The sequence below is a fragment of the Trachurus trachurus genome (assembly GCF_905171665.1).
Source record: "Trachurus trachurus genome assembly, chromosome: 3".
NCBI classification, from domain to species: Eukaryota; Metazoa; Chordata; class Actinopteri; order Carangiformes; family Carangidae; genus Trachurus; species Trachurus trachurus.
Genome location: NC_139893.1, coordinates 37,202,794 through 37,230,328, shown reverse-complemented (window position 1 = coordinate 37,230,328; position 27,535 = coordinate 37,202,794). Strand labels below are relative to the sequence as shown.

The 27,535-nt window shown below is 42.8% G+C and overlaps 1 protein-coding gene across 1 annotated transcript in view; it reads left to right on the top strand.

Annotated features, from left to right (window-relative positions):
* cemip (cell migration inducing hyaluronidase 1) overlaps positions 1–27,535 on the top strand; it is a 147,454-nt gene that overhangs the window by 114,085 nt on the left and 5,834 nt on the right. Inside the window, exons 16-24 of the mRNA XM_083995386.1 lie at positions 3,273–3,358; positions 5,000–5,131; positions 6,578–6,613; positions 10,313–10,468; positions 14,512–14,692; positions 14,832–15,047; positions 16,278–16,489; positions 21,240–21,425; positions 26,133–26,337. Coding sequence (XP_083851512.1) covers positions 3,273–3,358; positions 5,000–5,131; positions 6,578–6,613; positions 10,313–10,468; positions 14,512–14,692; positions 14,832–15,047; positions 16,278–16,489; positions 21,240–21,425; positions 26,133–26,337 — 1,410 coding nt within the window. The remainder of the gene's footprint in view (positions 1–3,272; positions 3,359–4,999; positions 5,132–6,577; positions 6,614–10,312; positions 10,469–14,511; positions 14,693–14,831; positions 15,048–16,277; positions 16,490–21,239; positions 21,426–26,132; positions 26,338–27,535) is intronic.

The window sequence follows — 27,535 nt, the reverse complement described above, 5'->3', positions numbered from 1 at the left end:
GGACGTCGGTGGAGTAGGAGGTCCTTCAGAGGACGTCAGTGGAGTAGAAGGTCCTTCAGAGGACATTGGTAGAGTAGGAGGTCCTTCAGAGGACGTCAGTGGAGTAGGAGGTCCTTCAGAGGACGTTGGTAGAGTAGGAGGTCCTTCAGAGGACGTCAGTGGAGTAGGAGGTCCTTCAGAGGACGTCAGTGGAGTAGGAGGTCCTTCAGAGGACGTCAGTGGAGTAGAAGGTCCTTCAGAGGACATTGGTAGAGTAGGAGGTCCTTCAGAGGACGTCGGTAGAGTAGGAGGTCCTTCAGAGGACATCGGTGGAGTAGGAGGTCCTTCAGAGGACGTCAGTGGAGTAGAAGGTCCTTCAGATGACGTCGGTGGAGTAGGAGGTCCTTCAGAGGACGTCAGTGGAGTAGGAGGTCCTTCAGAGGACGTCAGTGGAGTAGAAGGTCCTTCAGAGGACGTCAGTGGAGTAGAAGGTCCTTCAGAGGACATTGGTAGAGTAGAAGGTCCTTCTGAGGACGTCGGTGGAGTAGGAGGTCCTTCAGAGGACGTCAGTGGAGTAGAAGGTCCTTCAGAGGACATTGGTAGAGTAGGAGGTCCTTCAGAGGACGTCAGTGGAGTAGGAGGTCCTTCAGAGGACGTCAGTGGTGTAGGAGGTCCTTCAGAGGACGTCAGTGGAGTAGGAGGTCCTTCAGAGGACCTTGGTAGAGTAGGAGGTCCTTCAGAGGACATTGGTAGAGTAGGAGGTCCTTCAGAGGACGTCAGTGGAGTAGGAGGTCCTTCAGAGGACGTTGGTAGAGTAGGAGGTCCTTCAGAGGACGTCGGTAGAGTAGGAGGTCCTTCAGAGGACATCGGTGGAGTAGGAGGTCCTTCAGAGGACGTCAATGGAGTAGGAGGTCCTTCAGAGGACGTCGGTAGAGTAGGAGGTCCTTCAGAGGACATCGGTGGAGTAGAAGGTCCTTCTGAGGACGTTGGTGGAGTAGGAGGTCCTTCAGAGGACATTGGTAGAGTAGAAGGTCCTTCTGAGGACGTTGGTGGAGTAGGAGGTCCTTCAGAGGACGTCAGTGGAGTAGAAGATCCTTCAGAGGACATTGGTAGAGTAGGAGGTCCTTCAGAGGAGGTCAGTGGAGTAGGAGGTCCTTCAGAGGACATCAGTGGAGTAGGAGGTCCTTCAGAGGACGTCAGTGGTGTAGGAGGTCCTTCAGAGGACGTCAGTGGAGTAGGAGGTCCTTCAGAGGACGTCAGTGGAGTAGGAGGTCCTTCAGAGGACCTTGGTAGAGTAGGAGGTCCTTCAGAGGACATTGGTAGAGTAGGAGGTCCTTCAGAGGACGTCAGTGGAGTAGGAGGTCCTTCAGAGGACGTTGGTAGAGTAGGAGGTCCTTCAGAGGACGTCAGTGGAGTAGGAGGTCCTTCAGAGGACGTTGGTAGAGTAGGAGGTCCTTCAGAGGACGTTGGTAGAGTAGGAGGTCCTTCAGAGGACGTTGGTAGAGTAGGAGGTCCTTCAGAGGACGTCGGTGGAGTAGGAGCTCCTTCGATGTGGTTGTATCTGTATTCACTGTGCTAAAGGAATGTGGACACATGGTCCAGACCACCTCTGAACGTGGTCTGAGTGATCAGACCTCAGGTGGCTCCTGAATGCATCTTGAGGTGTGTTTACACTTGAACTTAGAGCTGAACACTGATTGGCTCTCCTGATACAGAGGTAGAAACCAGGTGTGGACTAGGTCTATCTGCGCCCTCTGACCCAACCATCTCTTCTACTCGAACATACAACATGGTTAGTTAATGACACTAACTGGTGGCATTGGAAGCAGTGGTAAGTTAGTGCTGCAGGTTCCTAATGTAACCAGGGATGGAAACATTGTGTTATGTTGGTGCAGAGAGACAAACAATGTTTAATCTGTTCCTTGTAGTTTTGCTCTTGTGTTGTTTTGAAGGCTTCAAAAACAACTCTGCACAAAAGTATTACTCTCAGCAGAGCCAGCGCTCAGCGAACACCTCAGCCTGAACAAACGTACATCACACACACTCGCCCAGTTAATTAAAGTTTCAGCTCCCTGTCTCACAGTATAGAACAAATTCCCATTTATGTGATGAGAACAAATACCCGCTGACATTTCAGCAACAGAACCAAACATCAACAGGTCAACAGGTTAAATGGCAGCTTCATTAAACCGGCCGCGCACAAAGTGAGGGCCACACAGGTTTAGCAGGATATTCATTAAGACTGATGACAGAAATGAGAGCAGCTGCATCTGGTTTCATCCACGTGCATGACTGCTAATTAAGACCTGATGCTGGGCTGTGCAACATGTGTCTGAAAAGAACCACATGAGACAAGTGTGAGTCCTGTGCCACCGGCCTGACGTTTTTCACAGCAACACTTACATTCTGTTCCTGTGTCCAAGGAGCAAACAGCAGTGAATTAATGGCTTCAGAGCAGGGACTATGTGAAGCCTGCACACTCCTTTATATTCTGTTCAAAATAGGACTGTATCAGCAGCATGGTACTGGACTTTTGTCATTTTATTATGCTGTAGTCATAATGATAAATAGATGCTATGCAACCAATAGTTTGTTCCTGTTGTACCAAAGGCTGCAGTTTTATTTTAATTTCTACTTTTAAAAGTTGAACCCACCCAAATACTACTACTTCCTGCCATGGTTGCATGTTTGGGTAATTTCTGTAATTTGCATGATTAGGTAATTACCAGATATGATAAAGATGGAGTCATATCTTAACCAGATATTTTAAACATTCGAGAGAGGAAAGACACAAGAACAACTGTGGGGATAATTTCAAGAATTTGCAGTATATATTTATACAGTGATGAAAAATAACAAGGAAAAGTGGAGATGGAAGACACATGAGAGCGTGAGAGAGAGAGTTTACTAACTACATAAAACTAATTAAATATTAATCTGCAGCTATAATGTAGTAGTTTAATGTTGCTAATATAAGATCAGACAATATTACATTCCTGAAGCAGCAGCAGGCTGCAGTCTCACCTCCATGGCTGTGTGTATGATCATGTATAATGAAAATGTATAAAGTAATTAGTTTGCTGAACAAAAGCTGTCATATATAACTTGCACATCCGTTCTTCATCCATCCTCCTACTGGAACATGGTAGCCAGGCCATGAAAACCTCCAGTCCTGAAATCGCTGCCTCCATTTATTGATGAATAATAATTAATCATTAACATTATTTCCTACTATTGGGTTTTTTGTGTATGTGTGTGTATAACAAATGGATGCTCTTTCCTTCTGTTTCCAGGCTGGAATGATCCTTGATAATGGGGTGAAGACCACCGAGGCTAACGACAAGGACAAGAGACCCTTCCTGTCTCTGATCGGAGCCAGGTCAGACTCAGATCTCATCATCTCACAGCAGAGAGTGTGACTTGAAATCTTTCTTGAATGAAACTTAGATTATCTGCATTTAAATCAACTCAGATAAAAGTAGAAAAGTAGAGTAACCCCATTCACTCTAAACACTACACAAGGATGATGCTAATCAGTCCTGTTGAAGGTTTGTGAACAAAAACAAAGTGGCTGATGATAGGTCATCACCTCTGACTTCCTGATTGAGATTACTGCATCAGTCTTTGGCCACGCCCCCCATCTGCTTGCTGCAGGTGAAAGAGCAGAGAGCATCAAGATGGATAGAGGAGGAAACATCAGAGAGACTCAGCTACATGTTTGAGCCTCAGTCAGAACCAGACTCAGATAAGGAGTCTGCTGAGACCAGAACCAGAGACTAGCTGATGCCTCAGAATGGTTAGCATGGTTAGCATCTTTTAGATCACAGTTTTTAACAGTAAACTCAGTTAGCATCTTTTCTTCGTTGTCTTAGCTTGTAACTGACACCGGCAGACACAGCGTTAGCGGATGCTGACTGTCTGGCTCTCTGTACCAGCCTGGTTTCAGCTCTATATTGTCCCGCCCCCCATCTCCACTAGTTGACAGAATGGGCTCTTTGCACAGCTCCACTACTTCCTGAACTTAATGCTGCTCCTTTATTTCCTGTCTTACCTTATTGGACAAACTGATTAATCCAGGTGTGTCTGAGTAGTCACAATGGTTTTATCTGATTAATCAGTTTGTCCAATAATGTAAGACAGGAAATAAAGGAGCAGCATTAAGTTCAGGAAGTAGTGGAGCTGTGCAAAGAGCCCATTGGTTCCTTAGGTTTGTGACATGAAACTCCATCTGTCTGTATCTGTGTTTAGGAGACAGTCATTGGTTTGCTGCAGTTCAAGGGGGAAACACTCCCAATGATTATGTTACTCATCATATGAATGTCCAGAAGGTTGAAGTTGATTTTCATCAGAGAAAATCAACTAATAAACTGTAGTGTTAGAGACAGACAGTAAAATGTTGATGGTTTTTTTTATTGGAGACAAGCATTTCACAAGTAACAAATTAGATACAATGTTATTCCACAGCTGCCCCCCCCCCCCCCCCCCTTTTATATACAGTACATACGAGAACTAGAAAAAGAAAATACAAGAGCAAAGAGGGAAGAATAAAATATGATGATAGTTTGACAAAGTGGCAGGAAATGGCCCTGTAGCAACAAGCCATCAGTGATGGAGGTGAGGAGAGGTGAGGAATCCTACCGAGCCACAGCTGGAGCTGCAGTATCTGCTGCCACCGCACCACCACCACACTGGAGACTAGAGAATTTTCTATCCTCATACTGAAACCTCCAAGTTTGTCCCCGAACAACAGTTTTATTTCAATAACCCCATGATTTATTCATTCCTCGTCTTGTTTTGACACACGAAGCGACCGCATCCATAATTTTGTGTTTATTGATAATTATATGAATCTTAAATCTTTCAGCATGACAAACCAAAATATGGGCTAGTTAACATGACTGTTCTGGGCGGGACAGACATTTCATACAATCATACAGTATACAGTACAGCACTTGGATATTAAAGCATGTAAGTTAATATCTAATACAAACTTTGTGTGTGTTGCTGTGGGTTTGTGTAGGTATGGCCCCCACCAAGACGCTGACCCCTTCAAACCCAGAGTCCCAGCTCTCATCCACCACTTTGTAGCCTATAAGAACCAGGACCACGGAGCGTGGCTCAGAGGAGGGGACGTGTGGCTGGATGACTGCCAGTGAGTAACTGCAAAACAGACCCAGCAGATATACACTCAGAGAGCTCTTTATCAGAAACACCTGTACGCGTGCTGCAGGTACAGTACAGGAGCTTCACTTAGTGTAGTTCACATCAAACAAGCCTTTAAACGGCGTCTGGTTTCCATCTGTTGTGATTGGCTGCTCCGCCCTAATGCATTGCACCTGTGTTCAGTGGTCGCTGCCTTCACAGTCTATCTGTGGCTGCAGTTGAAAAGTGTTTTTAATCTAAGGCCCAGTTTACACTCAGCAGAAACACTTATGTTTCCACATTTTGTGGCCTTTTGTTTACATGAAATGGAGCTTCAAGTCACCAAAAAAAGTCACGTTTTTTTTTCTGTTCTTTATCACATTGCATCTTGGAAGGAACGGGAGTAATGCTGCGTTCAAGACAAGTCGGAATTCAGATCTTCCCCAGTTGAAAACTCAGAGTTCTGAGACGCACCACGCCAGAATAACCGAAAACATGGAGGCCCGGGACAAACTTTGCACTCAAAGTGCTTCAAGTGGCTAAGGCATAAAAACATTACAAAGGGCACAAAAACAATTTTAATTGGCATTTAAATGCATTTCAATTGATGAGTTACCATTGACGGTGTGCCAGATTGTTGTGTGATGTCAGACAACTGATTCTCAGCGAAGTCGGGGTGGATTTTTTCTGTGTTTGATTGCACTTTTTTTTCGGAGGTCTGAAAGATCCAAGTTCCGACTTATCTCGAACGCAGCATTAGTCATTCATTGTTGTTGTGTTTTTTCCAGGATTCTGATTGGCTAGCATGGCTCTATGTTTCCTGTTACACTGCCACCTATAGGTTTTTTAATGCTCGTAGTAGCTCTTAACGGTGTATTTACACAGGTTCCTGTAAGAGAAGAATTTTTTGAAAACCATCTGGTCTGAACGATGTTATTTTTTGCAAACGTAGAGGGAGAAATATCTGTTTTTGTAAATACCCAGCTGTGTGTAAACGTGGCCCTAGGAGGGTTCAGTGTGAGTAAAGTGAGGTGAGGTATCAGTGTCATTTTGTGTTTGTACATAGCATTTTGCACACCATATTACAGTAGAACAGCACAGGCAGCTTTAATGTGCAGCTGACAGAGATGATGGGATGCAGTCAGGAATCAACAACATGACACTTTGAGAGTTTCTACCCAGTATGAGCGTAATGTTCCTAATAAAGTGCTCAGTGAGTGTACGTGTTTGTCTGAGGGACGTTTGAGCTGTGTAACTGAATGTAACTGAAAAGCATTGAGAGTGTAAGGCCACTCTGCTTTGGTTTGATGACGACATGAAAATGAGAAGCTTTTCCCTGTTTAATTCCTGTTTTCATCTTTATCCAACAATAACTATATCTCCCTCAGACTTTTGTGTGTGTATGTGTGAGTTCTCTGAAGCCTTAGGAATAATATTCTCTGTTTTTTCGCTTTAGATTTGCTGATAATGGAATTGGCCTCACTCTGGCAAGGTAAGCTCTTGACAGTTTCAGATGTGGATTAATGTGTGATCTAAATGAAAAAACAAAAAAACAAAAAAAACTACCTTAGAGTCTGCATCTCCAAGGTGAACACATATAAATGTGTGCTCCAGCTGTTTTAAGTTGAGGGAGGATCAGCAGGATATCCTGATGTCAAGTCTCTAGATTGGATCAAGTCAAATCCACTGGAAAAAGCACTGGATTCTAAACTTCCCTCAGTGCAACTGGAGACCCAACCATCCCAAGTCTTCAGCTCTGCAACATCCAGACTTTCACACTGCAAACATTCACACACCAACTGATTATATTATGGGCGTCAAAGGTCATGGGAACACAAAATATGACCTTGCGAACATCTTGAGAGGATTTCCTCAAATTAGTTTAAACGTTCCCCAGGAGTTACGACTGAGCTGATTAGCCTTCGGTGGCCAAAAGTACATGAGATGTCAAGAACATATCAAACAAATTGTTCTATTCTGTTTAATCCACATGTTTCCCAACTTCACAAACGGAAGCCGATGGAATTGTGCATTTACTTTTCCATTGTTTCAGTCGCAGAGCAGCTCTGCTGTATCTGTTACAGAACTATCATGACAACTTGTTAAAACATCTGTAGGTCTACTGTGTATCCACCTGAGATTTTTGTCCATTTATGTGATATCCATAGTTAAAGGAATAGTTCACCAAAAAATTAAATTCAGTCATTAGTGACATCATACTGATGAATACTCTGGAGTAGTTTTTTATTCCTCAAAGTGCATCTGGAGACCCGGGAGGCCGGTTCGTAGTCCAATGAAAACTTTATATGAGAGTCAATAGCACCCGACACAAAAACGTCCATAAAACTACACAAAAGCCTTGTAAAATTCCTCCACATTGCTCGTCCGCTGCAATCCAAGTGTCCTGAAGGGATAAAAAGTAGACCATAGTTTTACTGGAAACAATGTCATTTAGGCAAGTCCGGTCACGTCCACGTGCATCGCAGGCAAATTCAATACAGGACTGTTAAGGCTGTAAAAATGTCCTAAATGACGTTGTTTCGAGTAAACTCTGGACTTTATCCCTTCAGGACACTTGGATTGCAGTGGACGATTAGTATGGAGGAATATTAAATGGTTTTTGTGTAGTTTTATGTGTATACTTTTTGTGTCGGGCGCTATTGACTCTCATATAAAGATTTCGTTGGACTACGAACCGGCCTCCCGGGTCTCCAGATGCACTTTGAGGAATAAAAAACTACTCCGGAGTGTTCATCAGCATGAGGGTGAGTCAATCAATAATGACTGAATTTTATTTTTTGGTGAACTATTCCTTTAAAAGCCAGCGTTGATAGATCCATGCGTTTACCGTGGGTATGACAGCGACTGAAACCATGGAAACGTAAACATACTATTCCACCAGAAGAGCATAATCGGCTTCTGTTTGTGAAGTTCAGAAAAATGTTGACACTCTGGATAAACAGGGATGTAATGAATTTCCCTTGAGGATTAATAAAGTCATTCATATTCGCATTCGTATTCGTAACTGGAACTAGTCTGCGTGGCAGAGGCAGGTGATGATTCCTATGTTGTATTCAAGTGGAGGAGGACTGGTTGCATTTGGTTAAAAAAAAAAAATCAGCAGGCAATACTGAATATTTTCAAAATTTGATTCAACGCAGATTATCATTGTTGCACGGACAAAGACAAAGCAACAGCTGTGTGGGACGGAGGTGGAAGCCAGCGGTCGGACACATGTGACCACTGACTGATTTGTTTTTCCATTTGCCCTCCGCGATCGCAGCAATAACTCTCTCTAATTAGTGTTGAGTGATTAGTTGCTTTGAAACCAGAGACACATGTTTTAGATTGTGTGTTTTCACACCACTGAAGTGTTGGAGGCTTTATCTGGCAGGGGAATGACAAACAGATAAATCACCTGTGGTGGATTGATGAGCTTTGCCTCAGATTTTACAGCTACATTTTTTTAATTTTTTTTTTTTTTTTTTTTTTGCATTTTTCCATACAGACAAACGTGTACACGTATACACAACAAACACAACAGTGCCTCATCAGACTGAGTTCACACAAAATAACAAAAACCACAGAGTGCAACTTTCCAGAGACAAGACCATGTAAAACCCAAAAAACAAAAAAATCCAGCACCTCGTCCTTGCGCCGCCGGATGGCAGGTCCAGTTGGACCCCCGATTCCCACCAGCGCTGTACCACACCGCTGTGGAAATACTCCTACAGCACAGCCAGGAGAACAGGTTCCAACAGCCAAAAGAAGAAGATGAAGATGAACAATGAGATTGTTGTTACATAATGGTCCCTGATGTGTAAAAATCAACAGAGCAAATGGAAGGAAAACTGAAAATTAAGAGGCTTCATATTAGGATATGAGCAAATATAAAACAGAGGGAGTTAGAAATAAAGGCCTCTCTCTAATAAAAGCCTGCCTCTCTTAAAGGGATAGTTCACCCAAAATTGAAATTTCACTCATTATCTACTCACCCTCATGTGGACTAAGGGCTGGGAGAAGTTTCAGAGTCCTCCGTGGCTTCTCTGAGTTACAGGGGGTCTCGGCGTAGCAGTGCATGTCCATATAACGGTTGCAAATGGATACCAACTGTCTTCGTAACAAAAAGACACACCAAAAAACATCCAAATACCTCCATGCTGCTCGTATGTAATCTCCGTCTTGTATTGAAGCCCCGAAATGCAAAATTGTCCCGAAAAAAAAAAAAAGTCTATATTTCAAGCTTGTTTGTAGCGGAAGCTTCTCGAAGCTCCTCTTCCCGGTTCGTCCAATTTGGATGAACTGGGAAGAGGACAGACCCTGGTTCGTCCAAATTTGACGAACCAGGAAGAGGAGCTTCGAGAAGCTTCCGCTACAAACAAGCTTGAAATATAGACTTATTCAATTTTTTTCAGAACAATTTCTCATGTCGGGGCTTCAATACAAGAGGGACATTACAGACGAGCACTATGGAGGTATTTGGATGTTTTTTGGTGTGTCTTTTTGGACGAAGAAAGTTGGTATCCATTGACAACCATTATGTGGACAAATACTGCTGCGCGGACCCCCCCGTAACTCAGAGAAGGGACGGAGGACTCTGAAAATTCTCACAGCTCTTATATTAGTTGAGATGAGGGTGAGTAGATAATGAGTGAAATTAGAATTTTGGGTGAACTATCCCTTTAAGATATGAGCAAATATAAAACAGAGGGAGTTAGAAATAAAGGCCTCTCTCTAATAAAAGCCTGCCTCCCTTAAAGGCCGGGCAGTTGATGTAAATGAAATCCCCCTTGAGCTTGGTGTGACCACATTGCTGCCAGGTTTCTGATTGGCCCTCCTCCTCCTCCCTTGACCTCTTGCTAGACTTTCTACTTGAAAACTGCTCAGCAATTTTTGAATTGTTGAGTATTGATTGTTTGAGGCCTTAGTTCATGCTGATTCCAGTCCTGGAGTGATATGTCTGTTATTAGGTCTTTCCTTTATGCCCTCCCTCTGTCTTCACTCTCGGATGAAGTTATCAAATCCTGATCTAGTTCCAAGTTGTATTTCAAAGGGTTTAGTGTTGACATTTCAGAGCTACATTTCCTCAACAAAGAAGCAGTCACAATCGATTAGATAATTTTATATTAATATACCGCTACATCTGCACTTACACTTTCTTCTCCCTGTGTGTGTGTGTGTGTGTGTGTAGCGGAGGGACATTTCCGGACGACGACGGCTCCCGTCAGCAGGTGAAGAATTCGCTGTTTGTGGGTGAAAGCGACAACCATGGGATGCCCCTCCCTGACAACAGGATCTGGGGACCTGGAGGGTCTGATCACCTGGACAGGACCCTGCCACGTGGCATGTAAGTAGCAGCTATCTTTAAAAAAAAAAAAAAAAAAAGCTCAAAACGATGTCGTATCAAAACTTTCTAAAGATGTTTTCAGCTCATCACTCAAGCAGCTCTAAAATGGACTGTGCAGGACATGGAGGACTCATGTAACTGTTTCAAAAACATTTATAACCCTATATATTATAAATAATAATAATAATGAAGTGTATTTTCACAGACACAACTGTAACTTCTAGTTATGGGTGTACACTTGACCCAATGAAGAGGCCACATCTGATGGTAACACAAAGTGAGTCCAGGCAGAAACCAAAGACAGTAGGGTTAACTGATGCAGCAAATCCTAAATATGTTGAAAACACACTCAACCTGCTCAGAGGAAGTGCAGAACCTCGATGTATCTGTATAACATAACTCACACCACTAAAGCTACAGATATAAGGGCGAGGCTGGACTGGTAATCTGGTTTACCGGGAATTTGCCCATTGGGCCCATGTACTTTTGGGTCAGTAAGAGTGGGAAAAAAGTTATTTTGGACTAACAAATGGTCCATAAAGCAGAGGTTCTATACCGACACTGGGCTGGCCCAATCACAAGTAGGCCCTACCCCTCCCTCTGTCACATCACCTGTTAGATGCCATTAGAAAGTCAAACATCTGTGGATGGGTAAGAAGCCACATTTTGATGGTTTTGAGTGTCTGTTGTTTGTCTTTTTAAAGACAAACTCAATGCTTCCCACTGACCCAGGACCCATGGTCTCCATTAATTTCATAATTTGGCTTTTAATTGTTAAACATTTCACAGGAAGATGGTGTAAAACGCACTAACGTGTAATGTGCAATGTTCAGTGTGCAGCCGTTTTTGAAATCACAGAACCTCAGAACCGTTAATAAATATACCATGATGCAATTACAGAAGCTTTTTTTTCAAATTGGTTTGGGACTTTTTTGCCTTTGGCTTTGAGGGGCAAGGTCCTCAGGGTTGCAAAAAAAAATATGCAAGGGCTCCAGTGCCCAGAAAAAAAGGTTAACCCACACGGAAAAAAACCTATAGGTTTGAATATATGTGACATACATAAAATTGGCCGTTTTCATATATACGCATATATGCTAATATATATGGTGCATATATGCACAGATAAACTGCATATAGGTTTCATATATGCGCATACGTATATATCCTGTATATCCTCATGAGGATATATGCGCATGCAGTTTATCTGTGCATATATGCACCATATATATTAGCATATACAGTATGCGTATATATGAAAACGGCCAATTTTATGTATGTCACATATATTCAAACCTATATTAAAACCTATAGGTTTTTTCCGTGTGGGAAGAACCACTGGTCTGTAGATACAAGGTCTTATTTTTGCATAAATGTTGAACCATATTTCTAAAATGAAAATATCAGGTTCTTTAACCTAAGTTCCAGCACGTTCATGCATTTAGACAATGGTATTTGTTGTAATAAACTATGGTGAAGGTCAAGTCAGTTTTTCTGAAACCGGAAAACCTGGTCTGCATTTTCATTAGAGAAGATGAGGAAGACGTTGGAGAGATGTTTGTCCAGCTGTGGAGATCCTCCACCATGGGTTTGGTTGTTATGTAAATCGTTGAATTACTTCAACCTGAGCTCAGCTGCTTTTCTTCATGAGGGAGCACAGTGAGAACGCCTGACAGCCGCCCGTCATGCCCACTGTTTCATACTCCAAAGATAGACTTTGGGTGGGGTTGCTGGTTTAATAGAGGCTGGTATGTGTGTGTGAGACAGACTCGGTATGCTCGGAATCAGCTCCAGCCCACTTGGCAAAGTCAAGAAGGAATGTCTCAGCAGTAGTATTATCAGAGATTCCTTTATTGTGTGTGGGGGAAAAAAGAGGGGAGTCTGCAGAAAGGAGCTTCAGTCTGGATGCTTCATATTCATCCTCATGTTCTTTGATGCAACAGGATAAAGTCATGCATGCAATTGAGTTTGCACTCGCCTGCTGTGCTGCGCGGAGCATTTGATGATGGCCACTGGATAGAAAAAGATTTTCATCAGCGTCCACGGCAGCGAGTCATGCATATAATCCTGAATTTGAATCGTTAGTCCGTCTGACCTTGAACGCATCAGCGTGTTCACATTGTTACACAATACGTCCACAACAGACTCTGCCTTTTTTTTCAGCTGGAAATTATTTGAGCACGGCGTGGCACCTTCCATTTGGTTAGAGCTGTACAGGCCAGAAACTGGATTATTTGGTCTCAGTCTCTCTTCGGTGGTGTTTTCAACAGTGACTAATCCCTGTGGACCGAAGTAACAATAACATATGTTTTTGAATTGAAGGGGGGGGGGGGACAATCTCAGCAAGATAAACCTCAAATAAAGATGGATGTAGCTTCAGTGACATCACCCACAGCTTTCTGAAACATGAGGCTCAAAGCGACTGTTCCAACATCACCATCCTCTCCTCTTCCTCTCTGCTAATACCAAACTGGCCAAAGAGGAGGGGTGGGCTATAGATGGAGCTGAGGCTTTGGGACTTGGCTTGTGGTAAGGCAGATGCTTGTCAGTCTATAACTCAGCGCACCACAGCTTCAACTATGCAGAGATAATAACGTAACGTTACGAGACCGAGTTGTTTTCGAAGTTAATTCGTGCAAAACCGCTGATACGAGTTCCCGTCGGGGCAGTTTTTTTGGCAAGCGGTCTCTGCATTTGCCTCCAAAACAACTCTGTCTCGTAACGTTCCGTTTAAATTATGTTTTAATTTTTTTTTAATGAGCATTAGCCATTGTTGTTAGCCACGGCCTGTAGCTCGGCTTCCCAGCTTGAAATGTACTTGCATCGATTAACAGTTATGTGTAACATAAATGTGATGAGATATTCACAACCAATGTCTATAGCGTGGTGAATGTACAGGTCACAACTTGTCCACAAGAGCGTTTTGGAGTTTGTGTATTTGATGAGTTTGATGAGGGAAACCAAGAAATCCCATTAGCCTCCGTAGCGTAGCTCTGAGCAGCCCGCGGCTCTGCTCCGCCGATCTAAAAACAGCTTGCACCAACAATTAAAGGTAAAGAACCTACTGCTATGACTATAGGGATTATGGCAATGGGCCAATTTGCCAAAATTATTAACTATCCCTTTAAGGCTTGATAAAAAATTAAATCAGTGTTACTGTATTGATTCACCCGCAGAGTGGTATGGGTGAGGAAATTCTGTGTAGAGAGCAAAAATGTTTAAATGAACATTAGCCTTTGTTGTTAGCCACAGCCTGTAGCTTGGCTACTCAGCTTGAAATGTAGGCTACTTGCATTAGCAGTTACACAAATGTGATGAGATATTTACTACCAACGTCTCTGTATGTCTTTGCGGTGGTCCTGTTGGTCAGGTAACCCCGCCCCCAGCCCCTGGTGCAGTCTGTTTTTGGCTCGAGACCAGCAAGGAGTTGGTGCTTGTCTGGAAACCAGTTTTAAAGGGATAGTAGCATTTTTTTTAAGTGGGGTTGTATGATCTACAAATAGCCCCTAAGTACTTTAATTGCAGTAGAAGACTCTCTGCACTCCTCCCGTTAGCAACGCCAGCCCATAGCCCTGCCCAGAGATTTACAACATACATTGTTGTGAATGGACCCAAAGAAACTGCCTATTTTCGTGGCCTAAAAGAGGTTTTACCTGGAAAAAAAAAAAAAAACACAGTTCCATTGTTCACTATAATATAATTTTAGGCCGCGAAAATAGGCCGTTTCTTTGGGTATACATCATCATACAACCCCACTTTTAAAAAATGCTACTATCCCTTTAAGAACCAGGAGCTAGTGCTTGTGTAAGAGGTGGAAAAGCAAAGAACCGGTGATAAGTCAGGCTCTGGCTCTGCACTGGAACCAACTTGGTGGAAAAGGAGTGTATGAGGACTGCCTCACAGTTAGAGCCACACTCTAGTGGCCATTAGATGAACTGCAGCTTCTTGTCCATCAATGTTGATGCTTCATGTTTTCGAAGTTTGATGATCAATCTCGAAAAAAGATACCTGAACAAACATGTGTTCCTGTGTGTGTTTATCTGCAGTGACTTTCCTATCCGGGGTATGCAGATCTACGATGGGCCCATCAACGTTCAGAACTGCACTTTTAGGAAATACACAGCTCTGGACGGACGTCACACCAGCGCATTTGGCTTCAGGCTCAACAACTCATGGCAGAGCTGCCCCAATAACAACGTGACCGACATCACCTTCGACCACGTCCCTGTGAGTCAGTGAGACGTCAGACAAGGCTGGGCTTTTTACTTTGGGATCAAATAGATATTGAAAACCATCACACACAGCAGCTGTTTTCTGTTTTTGTAAGTTAAATGAATGAAACGTATTTCGATTCGCTCTGCTGCAGATCACGTCTCGGGTGTTTTTCGGGGAACCGGGTCCCTGGTTTAATAAGATGCAGATGGACGGGGACAAGACGACCATCTTCCACGATATCGACGGCTCGGTCTCGGAGTACCCCGGAGCCTTCCTGGTGAAAGAAGACAACTATCTGCTCCGTCATCCTGACTGCATCGACGTGCCCGACTGGAAGGCTGCCATCTGCAGTGGCCATTATGCACAGGTGGGTGAGCAGGCATCCTACTCACTCACACACACACACACACACACACACACACACACACACACAGAACAGCCTTTGCAAACACAAAATCAACTCTGTTTAACATCAGCTGATGGCATGCTTGTTCTAATCCCAGAGTTCTGCAGAACTACAGATAACTGACTGTCTCAGTCATCTGAATTGTTGATCAGTGTTGCACAAATGTACTCAAACTGTTGTAGCTGGTTTGGATGATGCACATATGATTTTGATCAAAAAGTCCGGGATGCCAAAATAACTTTAGAGCTTATATATGATTTATGCATTTCTTTAAAAAAAAATCTTGTTTTCAATATTCAGAGCATTGAATGTGTTATGTTAAAGCTGTAAACAGATGGACACAGGAACACAAACCCCACTGTCTCAAAGCCAATATGAGATTTTTTTTCTATTGCTTTATTCCTTTAAAGGGATAGTTCAACATTTTGGCTAATTCACCTATTGCCATATTCCCTATAGTCATAGCAGTAGGTTTGTTACCCTTAATTATCGGTGCATGTTGTTTTGAGATCAGCGGGGCAGAGACGTGAGCTGCTCAGTGAACACAATGGAGGTGAATGGTACAGGTCCCCTGTTCCTCATCAAATACACAATCCAACAACTCCAAAACGCTCTGGTGGACAAGTTGTGACCTGCACATTTACCAAGCTATGAGATAATCATGTAACATTATGAGACAGAGTTGTTTTCAAGGCAAATGCATAGCCTGAACTACATTCCAGACATGGCTGTTAGGCGGAGTGATTTCAAAAGCGCAAGTAGTTCCGAGTATTTGCTTCATGTGTTGTAATGTTACATAAATATACCTGATTAACTCATAGCGTGGTGAATGTGCAGGTCACAACTCATCCACCAGAGCGTTGTGGAGTTGTTGGATTGTGTATTTAATGAGTTTGATGAGGAACAGGGGACCTGTACCATTCACCTCCATTGTGTTCACTGAGCAGCTCAAGTCTCTGCCCCGCTGATCTCAAAACAACATGCACCGACAATTAAAGATAATTAACCTACTGCTATGACTACAGGGATTATGGCAATAGGCGAATTTGTCAAAATGTTGAACTATCCCTTTAAAAGTCATATTTCTGATGTAAAACCACATCAAGGTTTAAATGAGTCTCTCACTTTTTTTTCTTGGTCCTAACAAACTTTAAAAATGGCAACAAAAAAAAACTCTACGGTTGTCTGCAGGTCTACATCCAGACTCGTAACCCTGCCAACCTGAACATGGACATGGTGAGGGATGAGTACCCCGATCGGCCTCTGACACTAGAGGGCGCCCTGGGGAAGAGGAAGCACTACCAGCAGTTCCAGCCTGTGATCACGCTGGCTAAAGGCTACACCATCCACTGGGACCAAGTGGCACCGGCTGAGGTCACCATCTGGCTCATCAACTTCAACAAGTCAGTGAAACGCACAAGATGATGTGTTAACGGCGTACGACACACTCTGACTGCAGAGACAGCCTCTCACAGCAGCTTCCACACAGAATCCCCATGTTTGTTTATGTGAAGAGTAGACAGAAGCATTATAATGACTATAATGATTATATACTCCAGTGATTGATCACACTGATCAGTTCGCACACCTGCTTTAAAGAGTCTCCATTGATCACTTCCACCTGATCTCACTTCCTTTTTTTATATGGAAATTAACAGGTGTTGTTTTTTTGCCAGTCGACAGGTGGAGTAGAGTTTCTGGTCATTACAGATGATGGTCCTTCGAAGGACGTCAGTAGACTAGGCTGTCCTTCAGAAGATGAGGCTAGTTAATCCTTTATCATTTATCCTTTATTCAAAACCCATTAGTGTAGTGGTCCCCAACCTTTTTAGGCTCGCGACCCCATTTTCACATCACAAATGTCTGGCGACCCTGTGACCACGTGCAGTCACTGTCAATCCTGTCAATTTTATTTGAATTCGATTTATATTAGAGAAAGTGAAAGTATAGAAAACAGTTGTTTAAGATTGTGTGCTGTTTTTAATCATGATTTTAAAAGGAATAATAATCAGCTAAAAACAAAACAAAGACATTTCAGGTGACCCCATTTGAATTCCAGGCGACCCCACGTGGGGTCCCGACCCCAAGGTTGAAAAACACTGTATTAGTGGCAGCTGCTCTTCCTGGGGTCCGCATACTACAAAAAACATGACATATCACATACAGTAGAAAAAAGCATTTTCATGACAAAAACAAGAAAAATAAAAAAAATAAAAAAAAGAACAGATGTCAGATACCTGATCCAACAAGTCAAATTACAAACATTGATATATATAATTGATATAAGTCCACTCAAAATCATTAATTCACATCCTGTTTCCTTATAGTGAGTGCAGTTGCCCATTCAATTTACAATGATGTTGTTATTAACATAATCTCTCAGCAATTTCTTCAAATTTGCCCTGCAGGGTACATTAGTGATTATACCAGGTAACATGTTCCACACTGTGATGGCCCCGTACATTACAGATCTACATAAAGCATCTGTCCTGGGTCTTTGAGAGTATAGACAATGTGGTTGCTTAACTGTAACAGATATTTCTAAAGAAGTGGTTGCTCTTCCAGTGTGGTCAGGATCTATCAGTGTTCCCACTGCTGAAGGAATGTGGACACATGTGGTCTGGGCCACCTCTGAATGTGGTCAGATCTGAAATGAGCCCTGAATCCGGTTTAGGTGCAAAAAAAAAATTAAAGCTTCCTTTGTTTTTTTTTTTTTTTTTTTTTTTTTTTTTTTTTTTTAGAATTTGATGACATCATGTGGAAAATGTAAGACTGCATTTCTACAACACATAAAACACAGGTCAAAGTTGTTTCTAGACGTTTTAATGTGGGAAATTCACAGATTAAAGCAGTAAGAAATGAAACAAGAGGGATGTTCAAACACCTGTGAGTCACCGTGCAGCTGCTCTCCACGGACACACACTGATACTGTACTGATGACTTCACCCTCCATAAAGAGGTTGAGTTGTGGTCCAGTTACACCGTGATCTAAACACAATACAACATGTGACAAGTCGCTTATGGACGATGACACAAGGAGTTACAGCTGACAGGATTTATTTGGTTTTCTTAACGCCGGCCCCTCCTTTAAAAGGCCGTCAGCAAACATGCAGGCCGGTGAAGTAATGTGACGCAGGCTGTCGGCTCGCTCCTCTCACTCCTGTTATTCATCAGGGTTCGCCACAGAGATGGGGAGAGCCTCGCCTCGCTCCCCCCTCACACACCCCCTCACTGAGTGTTTACAGAGTGGCCCGCAGCCGTTTAAAGCGCGTGAAGGCCTGTTGTCATTTCAAGCATGTCAGCTATTCCCCGTGGCCTGAGTCCACCCTGACGTGGATTGTGTGGAAGCCAAAACAGTGTGACAGGCGGCGCACACACCAACAGCTCCATCTACAGGTCATGGAGGGAAACACAGCGAGTGGGACGGGGCTCTGGAGTCTGACTCGTTTGTTTTTCCTCAGACTGATCAGAGTGTAATCAGTGAAATGAAGCTGCCTCTGTCTGAATTTAAACATCTGATAAAAGGATCGTCACTAAACTAAGTATTAATCCTTTAAATGTGCCATCCTGAATTGTTGACGCTGGTGGATTTCAGTAAGTGCGGCAGCTTCTAGTGGAACAAACAGCTTCACAAAGACAGCCTGGATGGTTCAGCTGGTACTAAGCGCTGCGATTATTTCACTCAAAGAAATATATTTTTGGAAAGAGTTCAGAAAATGATGCAGCTCAACAATCTGATTTAATAGATTGGAATTTCTCTTGACTGTCGTTTCCAGTAAACAGGAGACTAGGTGTTTGAAAATGCAATTTTATGTTCAAAGAAAAATAGGGCAACACTTTATAATAAGTACACACTATTAAGCATTAGTTAAGCATTAATAAATACTGAATTCTTCCTTTATAACGCATTAATACTCATTAGTGTGTAGTTTATAAATACGGTTAGTGCTTATCAATGATGAGTAAAACATTTTTAACTGTGTTTATAAACTACATACTCATCAGTATTCATGTGAAATGAGTTCAGTATTTAATGCTTAAAGGGATAGTTCAACATTGTGGCAAACTGGCCCATTGCCGTAATCTCTATAGTCATAGCAGTAGGTTTGTTACCTTTCATTGTCGGTGCAATCTGTTTTTAGAACAGCGGAGCAGAGCTGCGAGCTGCTCAGAGCTATGCTACAGAGGCTAATGGAATTTCTTGGTTTCCCTCATCAAACTCATCAAATACACAATCCAACAACTCCAAAACGCTCTCAAGTTGTGACCTGCACCATATGAGATAATATACGATTGTGTATTTGATGAGTTTGATGAGGGAAACCAAGAAATCCCATTAGCCTCCGTAGCGTAGCTCTGAGCAGCTCACGGCTCTGCTCCGCCGTTCTAAAAACTAGCTTGCACTGACAATTAAAGGTAACAAACCTACTCCTAAAACTATAGGGATTATGGCAATGGGCCAATTTGCCAAAATGTTGAACTATCCCTTTAACTTACACTTAAAGCTGCCCTGTGGAGTTTTGCTCATTACGAGCCATCAGCCGTGTTTTTTTTCGAGTAGGAGTCAGTCTGCGCCGTTCGATGACGTTAACCCCCCCCTTCCCTCCCTCCCTCTCCGAACGGTAAGTGCAGGTAACCAGGCAACCAGGTGACTGGCGAAGTAGGAAGAGAAAAAAAAGTTGTGGTCATTCAACTTTGGCATTTATTTAGGGGTGTGACCTTATACATGTGTAAACGTTTACACGGAATGAAACTGTAAACGTTTAGTAAAAAAAATCCCTAAACGATATCTAGGCCTACACGCAATTTATTTTCATATTTTTATAGGCCTACATAGGCCTACATTTTGGGGGGGCTGGGTGAAAAATAGTCCCGCACACTGTCTTAATTTATAGAAAACTATGATTTAATAAAAATGTTGCTGTGACGCGCTTCCCTCCTCCAAAATGTGTGTAAGTGCGTTTTTTCTTTCCTTTTTTCTTGTCTTTTTTTTTGCGAGCGAGTGTGATGGCGCCGCCACGCCGGGTGAAACATTGCTTTTCTGGTTGCCAGAAAATATTCTAAGCAAATATAGCCTCCCTAAACACAAACAAATAACCTTAAACGGATTGAAAGGGTCTCGGGACATTAAAGACGGCCGAGGACTGAGACGCCTCTGGGCTGGTTGCTCCTGCCCGGTCTGTCCTCCTCTCATCCGCACTTCAGCACCTGTCCTGGGCTGCACCCATAGACTGCACCGTGTCGGCTCGGCTCGCTCCTCGTTTTAAATGACTTTACTCCTAGTGTAAACAATTTACTGTATCACTCATATGCGTGTATAGTTAGGCAATACGTTGCATTATTATTAGTTATAGCTACTTCAGAAATAAAGGACGGTGGAGCGAGCCAAGCTGTAGCAGGACAGGTGCTGAAGTGTGGGAGAGGAGGGAGAGACTGGGCTCCGCGGGGCTCTTGCGAGGAGGAGGAGAGAGGAGGAAGAGGAGGAAGAGGAGGAGGAGGAGGAGGAGAAGAGAGGAAGAGGAGGAGGAGGAGGGGGAGGAGGAGGAGAAGAGAGGAAGAGGAGGAGGAGGAGGAGGTCAGCGAGAGGGGGGGAGGGGGGTACGGTGGTCAACTCTGAACGCTCACCGGGCGGATCTCTCCAGTTGCGGTGCGGTGCGTGTCGGGGGGAGGGGGGCGGGACGAATCCGCCGTCGGGTCTCCTCTGCTCCGGTGTAACACCGGCACGGTGGCTCGGTGGCAGTGCTTCCACCGGCTGCACATATCAGACTAGACAATTTTATAACATGTTCTTCTCTTCTGTTTACCAGCGCTCTAAACTCTACGTCAAATCCGAACGTGTTGCGTTACAAACGTAATTCCCTGTGCGACAGCGCGGGAAAGTCGCTCCTCAGAGGCAATTGCGCTCCTGGGTAAGCCAGGGACTCTTGTGTGGTGGAGATGCGTTCAATGATCATCCTAATAAATCGTTTGGCAATGGCTGCAATGTAACGGACATTGTTTTATATGTATAAACTCCACAGGGCAGCTTTAATATTGTCTACTTATTATAAAGTGTTACCAAAAATAGCAATAATTAATCTATGGATCAGATCAAACCAGCCCAACAAACAGTAAATGAGTTTAATTGTAATGTTTCTTGTTCTCTTGTGTCAGGAACGACTGGATCAATGTGGGCATCTGTTACCCTCAAGGCACCAACTTCACCATCATCTCCGACATCCACAACCGCCTCACCAAACAGACCCGCAAGACCGGCGTCTTCATGAGGACCACCCAGAGGGACAAGATCAACCACTCCCACCAGACCAGAGGATACTTCTACTGGGAGGAGGACACAGGGTCAGACACTTCTTCCTTCCTCATACAGTATCTGAGCCCTGACCTGGCACTAATGCACATTTAACAGCTGTAGAAGCATACTGAAGTGACTGCTGCCCATTTTTTCTACCTAATTGACTGAAAGCCATTAAGAAATAATTAATAACTCCTACATAATTGTCCAAACACAAATGCAGTGTAGTTATCATCATTTCAGAGCAGTTTGCATCTTCAGAGCAGATGTACTGTATGTAAACTGTTGCTGCTAAATTCAAAACACTGCAGCAAGTTGTTTCTCCTCCCCTTCGCCCCCAGGCCCGAGGTTGCCTGATAGCCACACGCTAACCTCTGCCCTGCTCCAGCTTTGTGGTTATGGTACCCCGAGACTCACTCACACAGTCTCCACGACGATGTAGTAATAGAAGGGAATGAACGGATAAAACTGGGAAAACAGATTACTATGCAAAAAGTTAGATGTGTTGTCCAGGAGAAAATGAGTCACTCTTCCATCTGTCCTCAAGTTCTTCTCCACTTTCAGCCGTCTCCATCTTTCAAACACATCTCCTGTGCAGATCCTGGTTTTGTTTCCGCTTCCATTTTTGAGAGTCATAGCGAGGTCTTTTAATGTTAGTAACGTCAAATCCACAACGCTTGTAGCTGCAGCTCAGTGGGAACTGGCAACCTGGAGGCTGAAGTGCTTCTGACTTTGTGATTGGGAGAGAGCAGTGGGTGGAGCAACAGGCCAAAACACAACATCAAAACATGAACATGATTTACTGCAAAAAAAAAAGAAAAAGAAAAAGTGAATATTCTGGCTATTCTGGTTGTCAGAAAGATTAGAGTATTTCAAATGAACATGATTCCTTAGTCTCTGGTGACATATTGGCTGTTTTTATGATTACCTTCTATACAAAGCAGCAAGATTAGTGGGTCAATGACATGAAGCAACCCAGTGTCAAGTGGTGTAACCAGTATCTTTTCATAAAAATCTGACTATATACCGGACAATTAATCTGGACTCGAATGTGGAATGAATGTAATTCACTTGTGCAACACTATGTTTCTTGACAAATTTAAAAATATTTGTCACACATTATTTTGTTGAAACGTGGTGTTTTTAGGATCAGAAAGTCCTGCCCAGTGTTGCTAAAATGCATTAAAATTCAAATGTAGAACTACAGCAAAAAATCCAATTAAAGTCAAATTAATTCAATGTTTCCAGAAGAAAATATACATTTAAATCCACTTTAGGTAGATAAAACAATTTAATATTTATTATTCTTTTGTGATTACTCCATTTGACATTGTCAGGGCATTCAGTCTTACTTTTGCTAAAAAGCGTTCAAATGTCATTTCTGATGCAAAACATTAATACAATATGTAGATTTTAACAAATCTGATGCATGGTCTTAAAACAATTTTTATTCATTTCTTCTCTTTTTTTAAAAAAAAATTTGTTTGGCACTTACCCTAGTATAATTGGTGTCTACTTCATAAAGATTAGTAACCTCCTAGTTAGCATCTTTTCAGAAAGGTTATGTTCTGCACATTCAGACAACCTGTATTCTTGCAGCAGACTACTGTACAGGTGGTTCCACTATGGATTTCCCCGGTAACCAAGTGAAGCACTTGAAGTCTTCAGTTCCACTCTGATACATCACATAATTGCAGTGCTTACATGTCACTACTCTAGCATACCCATTACACTTGTGTTGCACTCTTTTACACATCTCACTGCTTTTGCAGAGCTGGAAAAGCAGAAAGACATCCAGAAGCACATCAGCATCATGTTTGGATCTACTCAGTAAAACATGTGTCACCCCTACACCCCTAAACTAGACTTGGACAAAGTACTGGACCACACCTCTAAACGTCCAACTCAGTCTCATTCACCTATGCAGTGTGCTTTCACAAACATTTGTCACAGAATGAGTCACTGTGAAGAGCTGACTGAGCTGTTGAGTGTGGTGCTGTAATCTGTGACACCTCTTCACTCCTAGATTTTCCCTGATAAGATAAAATGGTGTTACAGAGTGGACACGCAGCAACTCACACCATGTAAAAGTTACAGAGTGCGGTGGTGGAGGTGCAGGGTGCATAAAACCCTCCAACGCTCTGTTGACTCAAACCTCCTCTGGTGTTAACATCAGCATATAAAACATGACAGGGGTTTCCATGGCAGAGCAGCTGCATCACTGAGCCCCATGCCGAGCATCAGATGAAATGGTGTAAAGCACGGTGCCACTGGACTCTGTGGAGCAGGAAACATGGTCTTTTTTTCTTTTCTTTTTTCTTGTTTGGAAAAGGCATTTTCCATCAGAATCAACAGTACAAAAATACAAAGTTGTTTTTGTTTTGTTTTGTTTTTCCCCCCAACCATTTATGCATACAGGTGAGCAACAAGAGTCTAGGAAGGTCACAGTCTGTGGTAAAGGAGTCCTGGTCCTTATATATTCCACTAAATATGAAAGGTTTAGCACACACATTAAAGGGATAGTAGCATTTTTTTAAAGTGGGTTTGTATGATCTACAAATAGCCCCTAAGTACTTTAATTGCAGTAGAAGACTCTCTGCACTCCTCCCGTTAGCAACGCCAGCCCATAGCCCTGCCCAGAGATTTACAACATACAGTGTTGTGAACAGACCCAAAGAAACGGCCTATTTTCGTGGCCTAAAAGAGGTTTTACCTGAAAAAAAATACACAGTTCCATTGTTCGCTATAATATAATTTTTTCCAGCCCTTCAAAGTGCAGGAAAAACACAGTTTTTATTTGGACCTAACCAACTGCTGATCAGCGGGCGCTAACCCTGGGCGGAGGGATACGTGAGTTGGTTGGGTCCAAATAAAAACTGCGTTTTTCCTGCACTTTGAAGGGCTGGAAAAATTTATATTATAGTGAACAATTGAACTGTGTATTTTTTTTTCAGGTAAAACCTCTTTTAGGCCACGAAAATAGGCCGTTTCTTTGGGTCTGTTCACAACACTGCATGTTGTAAATCTCTGGGCAGGGCTATGGGCTGGCGTTGCTAACGGGAGGAGTGCAGAGAGTCTTCTACTGCAATTAAAGTACTTAGGGGCTATTTGTAGATCATACAACCCCACTTAAAAAAAAATGATACTATCCCTTTAAACTCTCTCTTCAACCCACATGCTTACAACCTGCATAGTTGCGGTTTCTGCATCAACATACTAACAATCTTAAAAAGACGACTATATACATTAAAGCGAGGGAACTTACTTATTGTTATTTCCATCAGGGATAGGAAGGCAACAAAAAAAACTTCAGGGGGATCATATAAAGTCTGTTCTGTGGAGTGATGAATAATGCTGCTCTGCCTCTCAACCTGATGGACCAGTGTGATTTTGGTGAAATCAGGAGAAGGCTGCCTGTCTGACTGCAGCTGTGAAGTCTGATGGAGGAGTGATGAGGTCCTGAAATGGTTTGGTTTTCAGGGGGTTAGCCACAGGAAATCTTACAACTTCAACTTTAGGACAATTCTGTGCTGCCAATTTTGTGGGAAGAGTCCTTTTCTGTCCCCAGTGCACAAAGTAAGGTCCATGAAGGCGTGGCTGGGTGAGTTTCCTTGTAGAAGAGTGGAAGACGTTGTAGCTACGCAGGGTGAACTACATATTGATGCCTATGGATTTAGAATGGCATGTCATAAAGGTCTTTAGGTTGTAATGTGTGTCCAGTACGTTTGTCCATGTAGTGTCTATCAGGTGAACATCAAAACAAAACAATATCCTGAACCAATGAAAAATGATACAGTGGTGAGGGAGTGTCTACTACACTGTTGCCCATAGAGTTGGAATCATTTTGTTTTCAGACACATTCCTCTTCTTATTCCTATTACACACATCAGTAATCACCTTTGATCACCAGTGATGGGAATAACGGCGTTATAATAAATAGCGTTACTAATGCCGCTACTTTTTTTCAGTAACTAGTAATCAAAAAGGTTATCAGCGTTAACTTGACTCAAGAAATCCTGTCACAAAATAATACACCCGTTTAAGTGTAGGACGTTATATACACTTTATTTTCAGTTCATCAACTGGTCGGAAAAAGCCGTTTATCTGGAACTAACCAACTCACTCAGTACTCCTCCACACAGGCTCCGCTACGCTGTGTATCACTCCGCCTATCAGCCGTTTAGATCAGAGGTGGAGTGATACAGTGCGTCGTGGAGCCTGTCTGAGTGGAGGAATACTGCGTGAGTTGGTTAGTTCCAGGTAAACGGATGTTAGGGAGAGAAGTCCAAGTAACATGACATATTTGAGCATTTTATACAAAAGAAGTAATGCAATAGTTACTTTTCATGGTAAATAATTACTTTTATCATGTAGTAACTCTGTTACTAACTCAATTACTTTTATGTAAGTAATGTGCCCAACACTGACGATCACATACTGAGTCCCATTTACCAGTTTTGAGAAGTTGTACACTTTATTAAGAATAAATCACATTATCACAACCATTTCATGAGAAGAGGTAAGAAAATATTTTCTTACAACTTTATGGGCAACAGTGTTTTTCCATTATTGCCATGAAGCAATAATGGAAATACTCAGCTGTGGTACTGACCCCAGGGCAGTGTGGGGGATTTCAACCTGTTTGATCATTCAACAACTTCATTTCGTCTGTGTGTTCAGTGTAATGAGAGCTTTTTTTCGGTGTTTGAGAAATGTGTGATGTCTGAATTCTTGTGTGTGTGTGTGTGTTGCAGGCTGCTGTTCCTGAAGGTGAAGGCTCATAACGACAGGGAGCAGTTTGCCTTCTGCTCGGTCAAAGGATGTGAGAGAGTGAAGATCACGGCCGTGGTCCCTAAGGGAAGTCCACCCAGCAACTGCATGAGCCGCGCCTACCCCCGCCACGCAGAGCTGCCCGTGGTGGACGTGCCCATGCCCAGAAAGATCCCTAATGCCAGGCTGGTAAGAGGGAGGGGGGGTGTGTGTGTCTGTTTGTGTAAGTGGAGGTCATTGTATGCACCTCAGTGTACTCCATTATTTGATTAACAAGTTATTTAGTGCAACATTTTTGATGTTGAAAGCGTCATGGCAAAAAAAACTTTTAGTTACTTTTAAAGACTTAAAAAAAATAGATCTCATTTAAGGACAATTCCGGGCAAATTCAACTCGGGGCTGTATTTTCCTAACATTTTAGGTCTAAAAGAAGGAATCTGAAGATTTTCAGTTTAATTGCTCCTGTTTTGCGGTGATTGTGTCTGTCCCCGCATCGCCACGGCAGCGATGAATGGGAGCGGATGGAAGTTCTGTTGCTTAGGCTGTTTACATCCCTCAAAACTGCAATTTTTTTCCACAGACAGCATCAGATGGCGACTCAAACATGCACCGAGAAGTTTATTTACTTCAAGCAAGTCAAGAGTTGATATTCCTGTGTTTATGACACAAATGGGAGCTTCCGACTGCACCTGAATACACCGAGCACGTCAACTTGGGTCTCGCGCGAAACTCTGCGAGACTTTGAATTAGATCCAGTTTTACAAACATGTCGGCTTGCTTGAAGTAAACAAACTTCTCGGGTCATGTTTGAGGAGCCATCTGACGTTGTCTGTGGCTTTGAGGGCTGGAAACAGCCTAAGCAGCGGAACTTCAATCCGCTCCCATTTATCGCTGCCGTGGCGATGCGGGGACAGACACAACTACCGCAAAACAGGAGCAATTAAACTGAAAATCTTCAGATTCCTTCTTTTAGACCTAAAATGTTAGGAAAATACACCCCCCAGTTGAATTTGCCCGGAATTGTCCTTTAAGTTAAATTATAAAGTTCTTACCCTTTGCTTTGCTTTTACAGTTTGATACTGTTAAATTTCACTCTAAATAAAAGTCAAATAAGAACGTAAATCATCTTATTTATGTTTTTATTCATTTCATATTTTATATATCACAGGTGATCATTCAATCTTAACATTCACATCTAAGTGACAAGAAAGGATTTTAGACCCGTTAGAACAAGAATAGGTTTCAAAATACTGCTCCTGGTTTAAAAGCACAACTTACTCATCCCTCACACCAGATCCAAAGAAGGGGAGGCAGCTTTGAGTCTATATGCCCCACTGAACACCTTGCCTGACACAGTTAGACATGCCACATCAGTAGCTATTTTTAA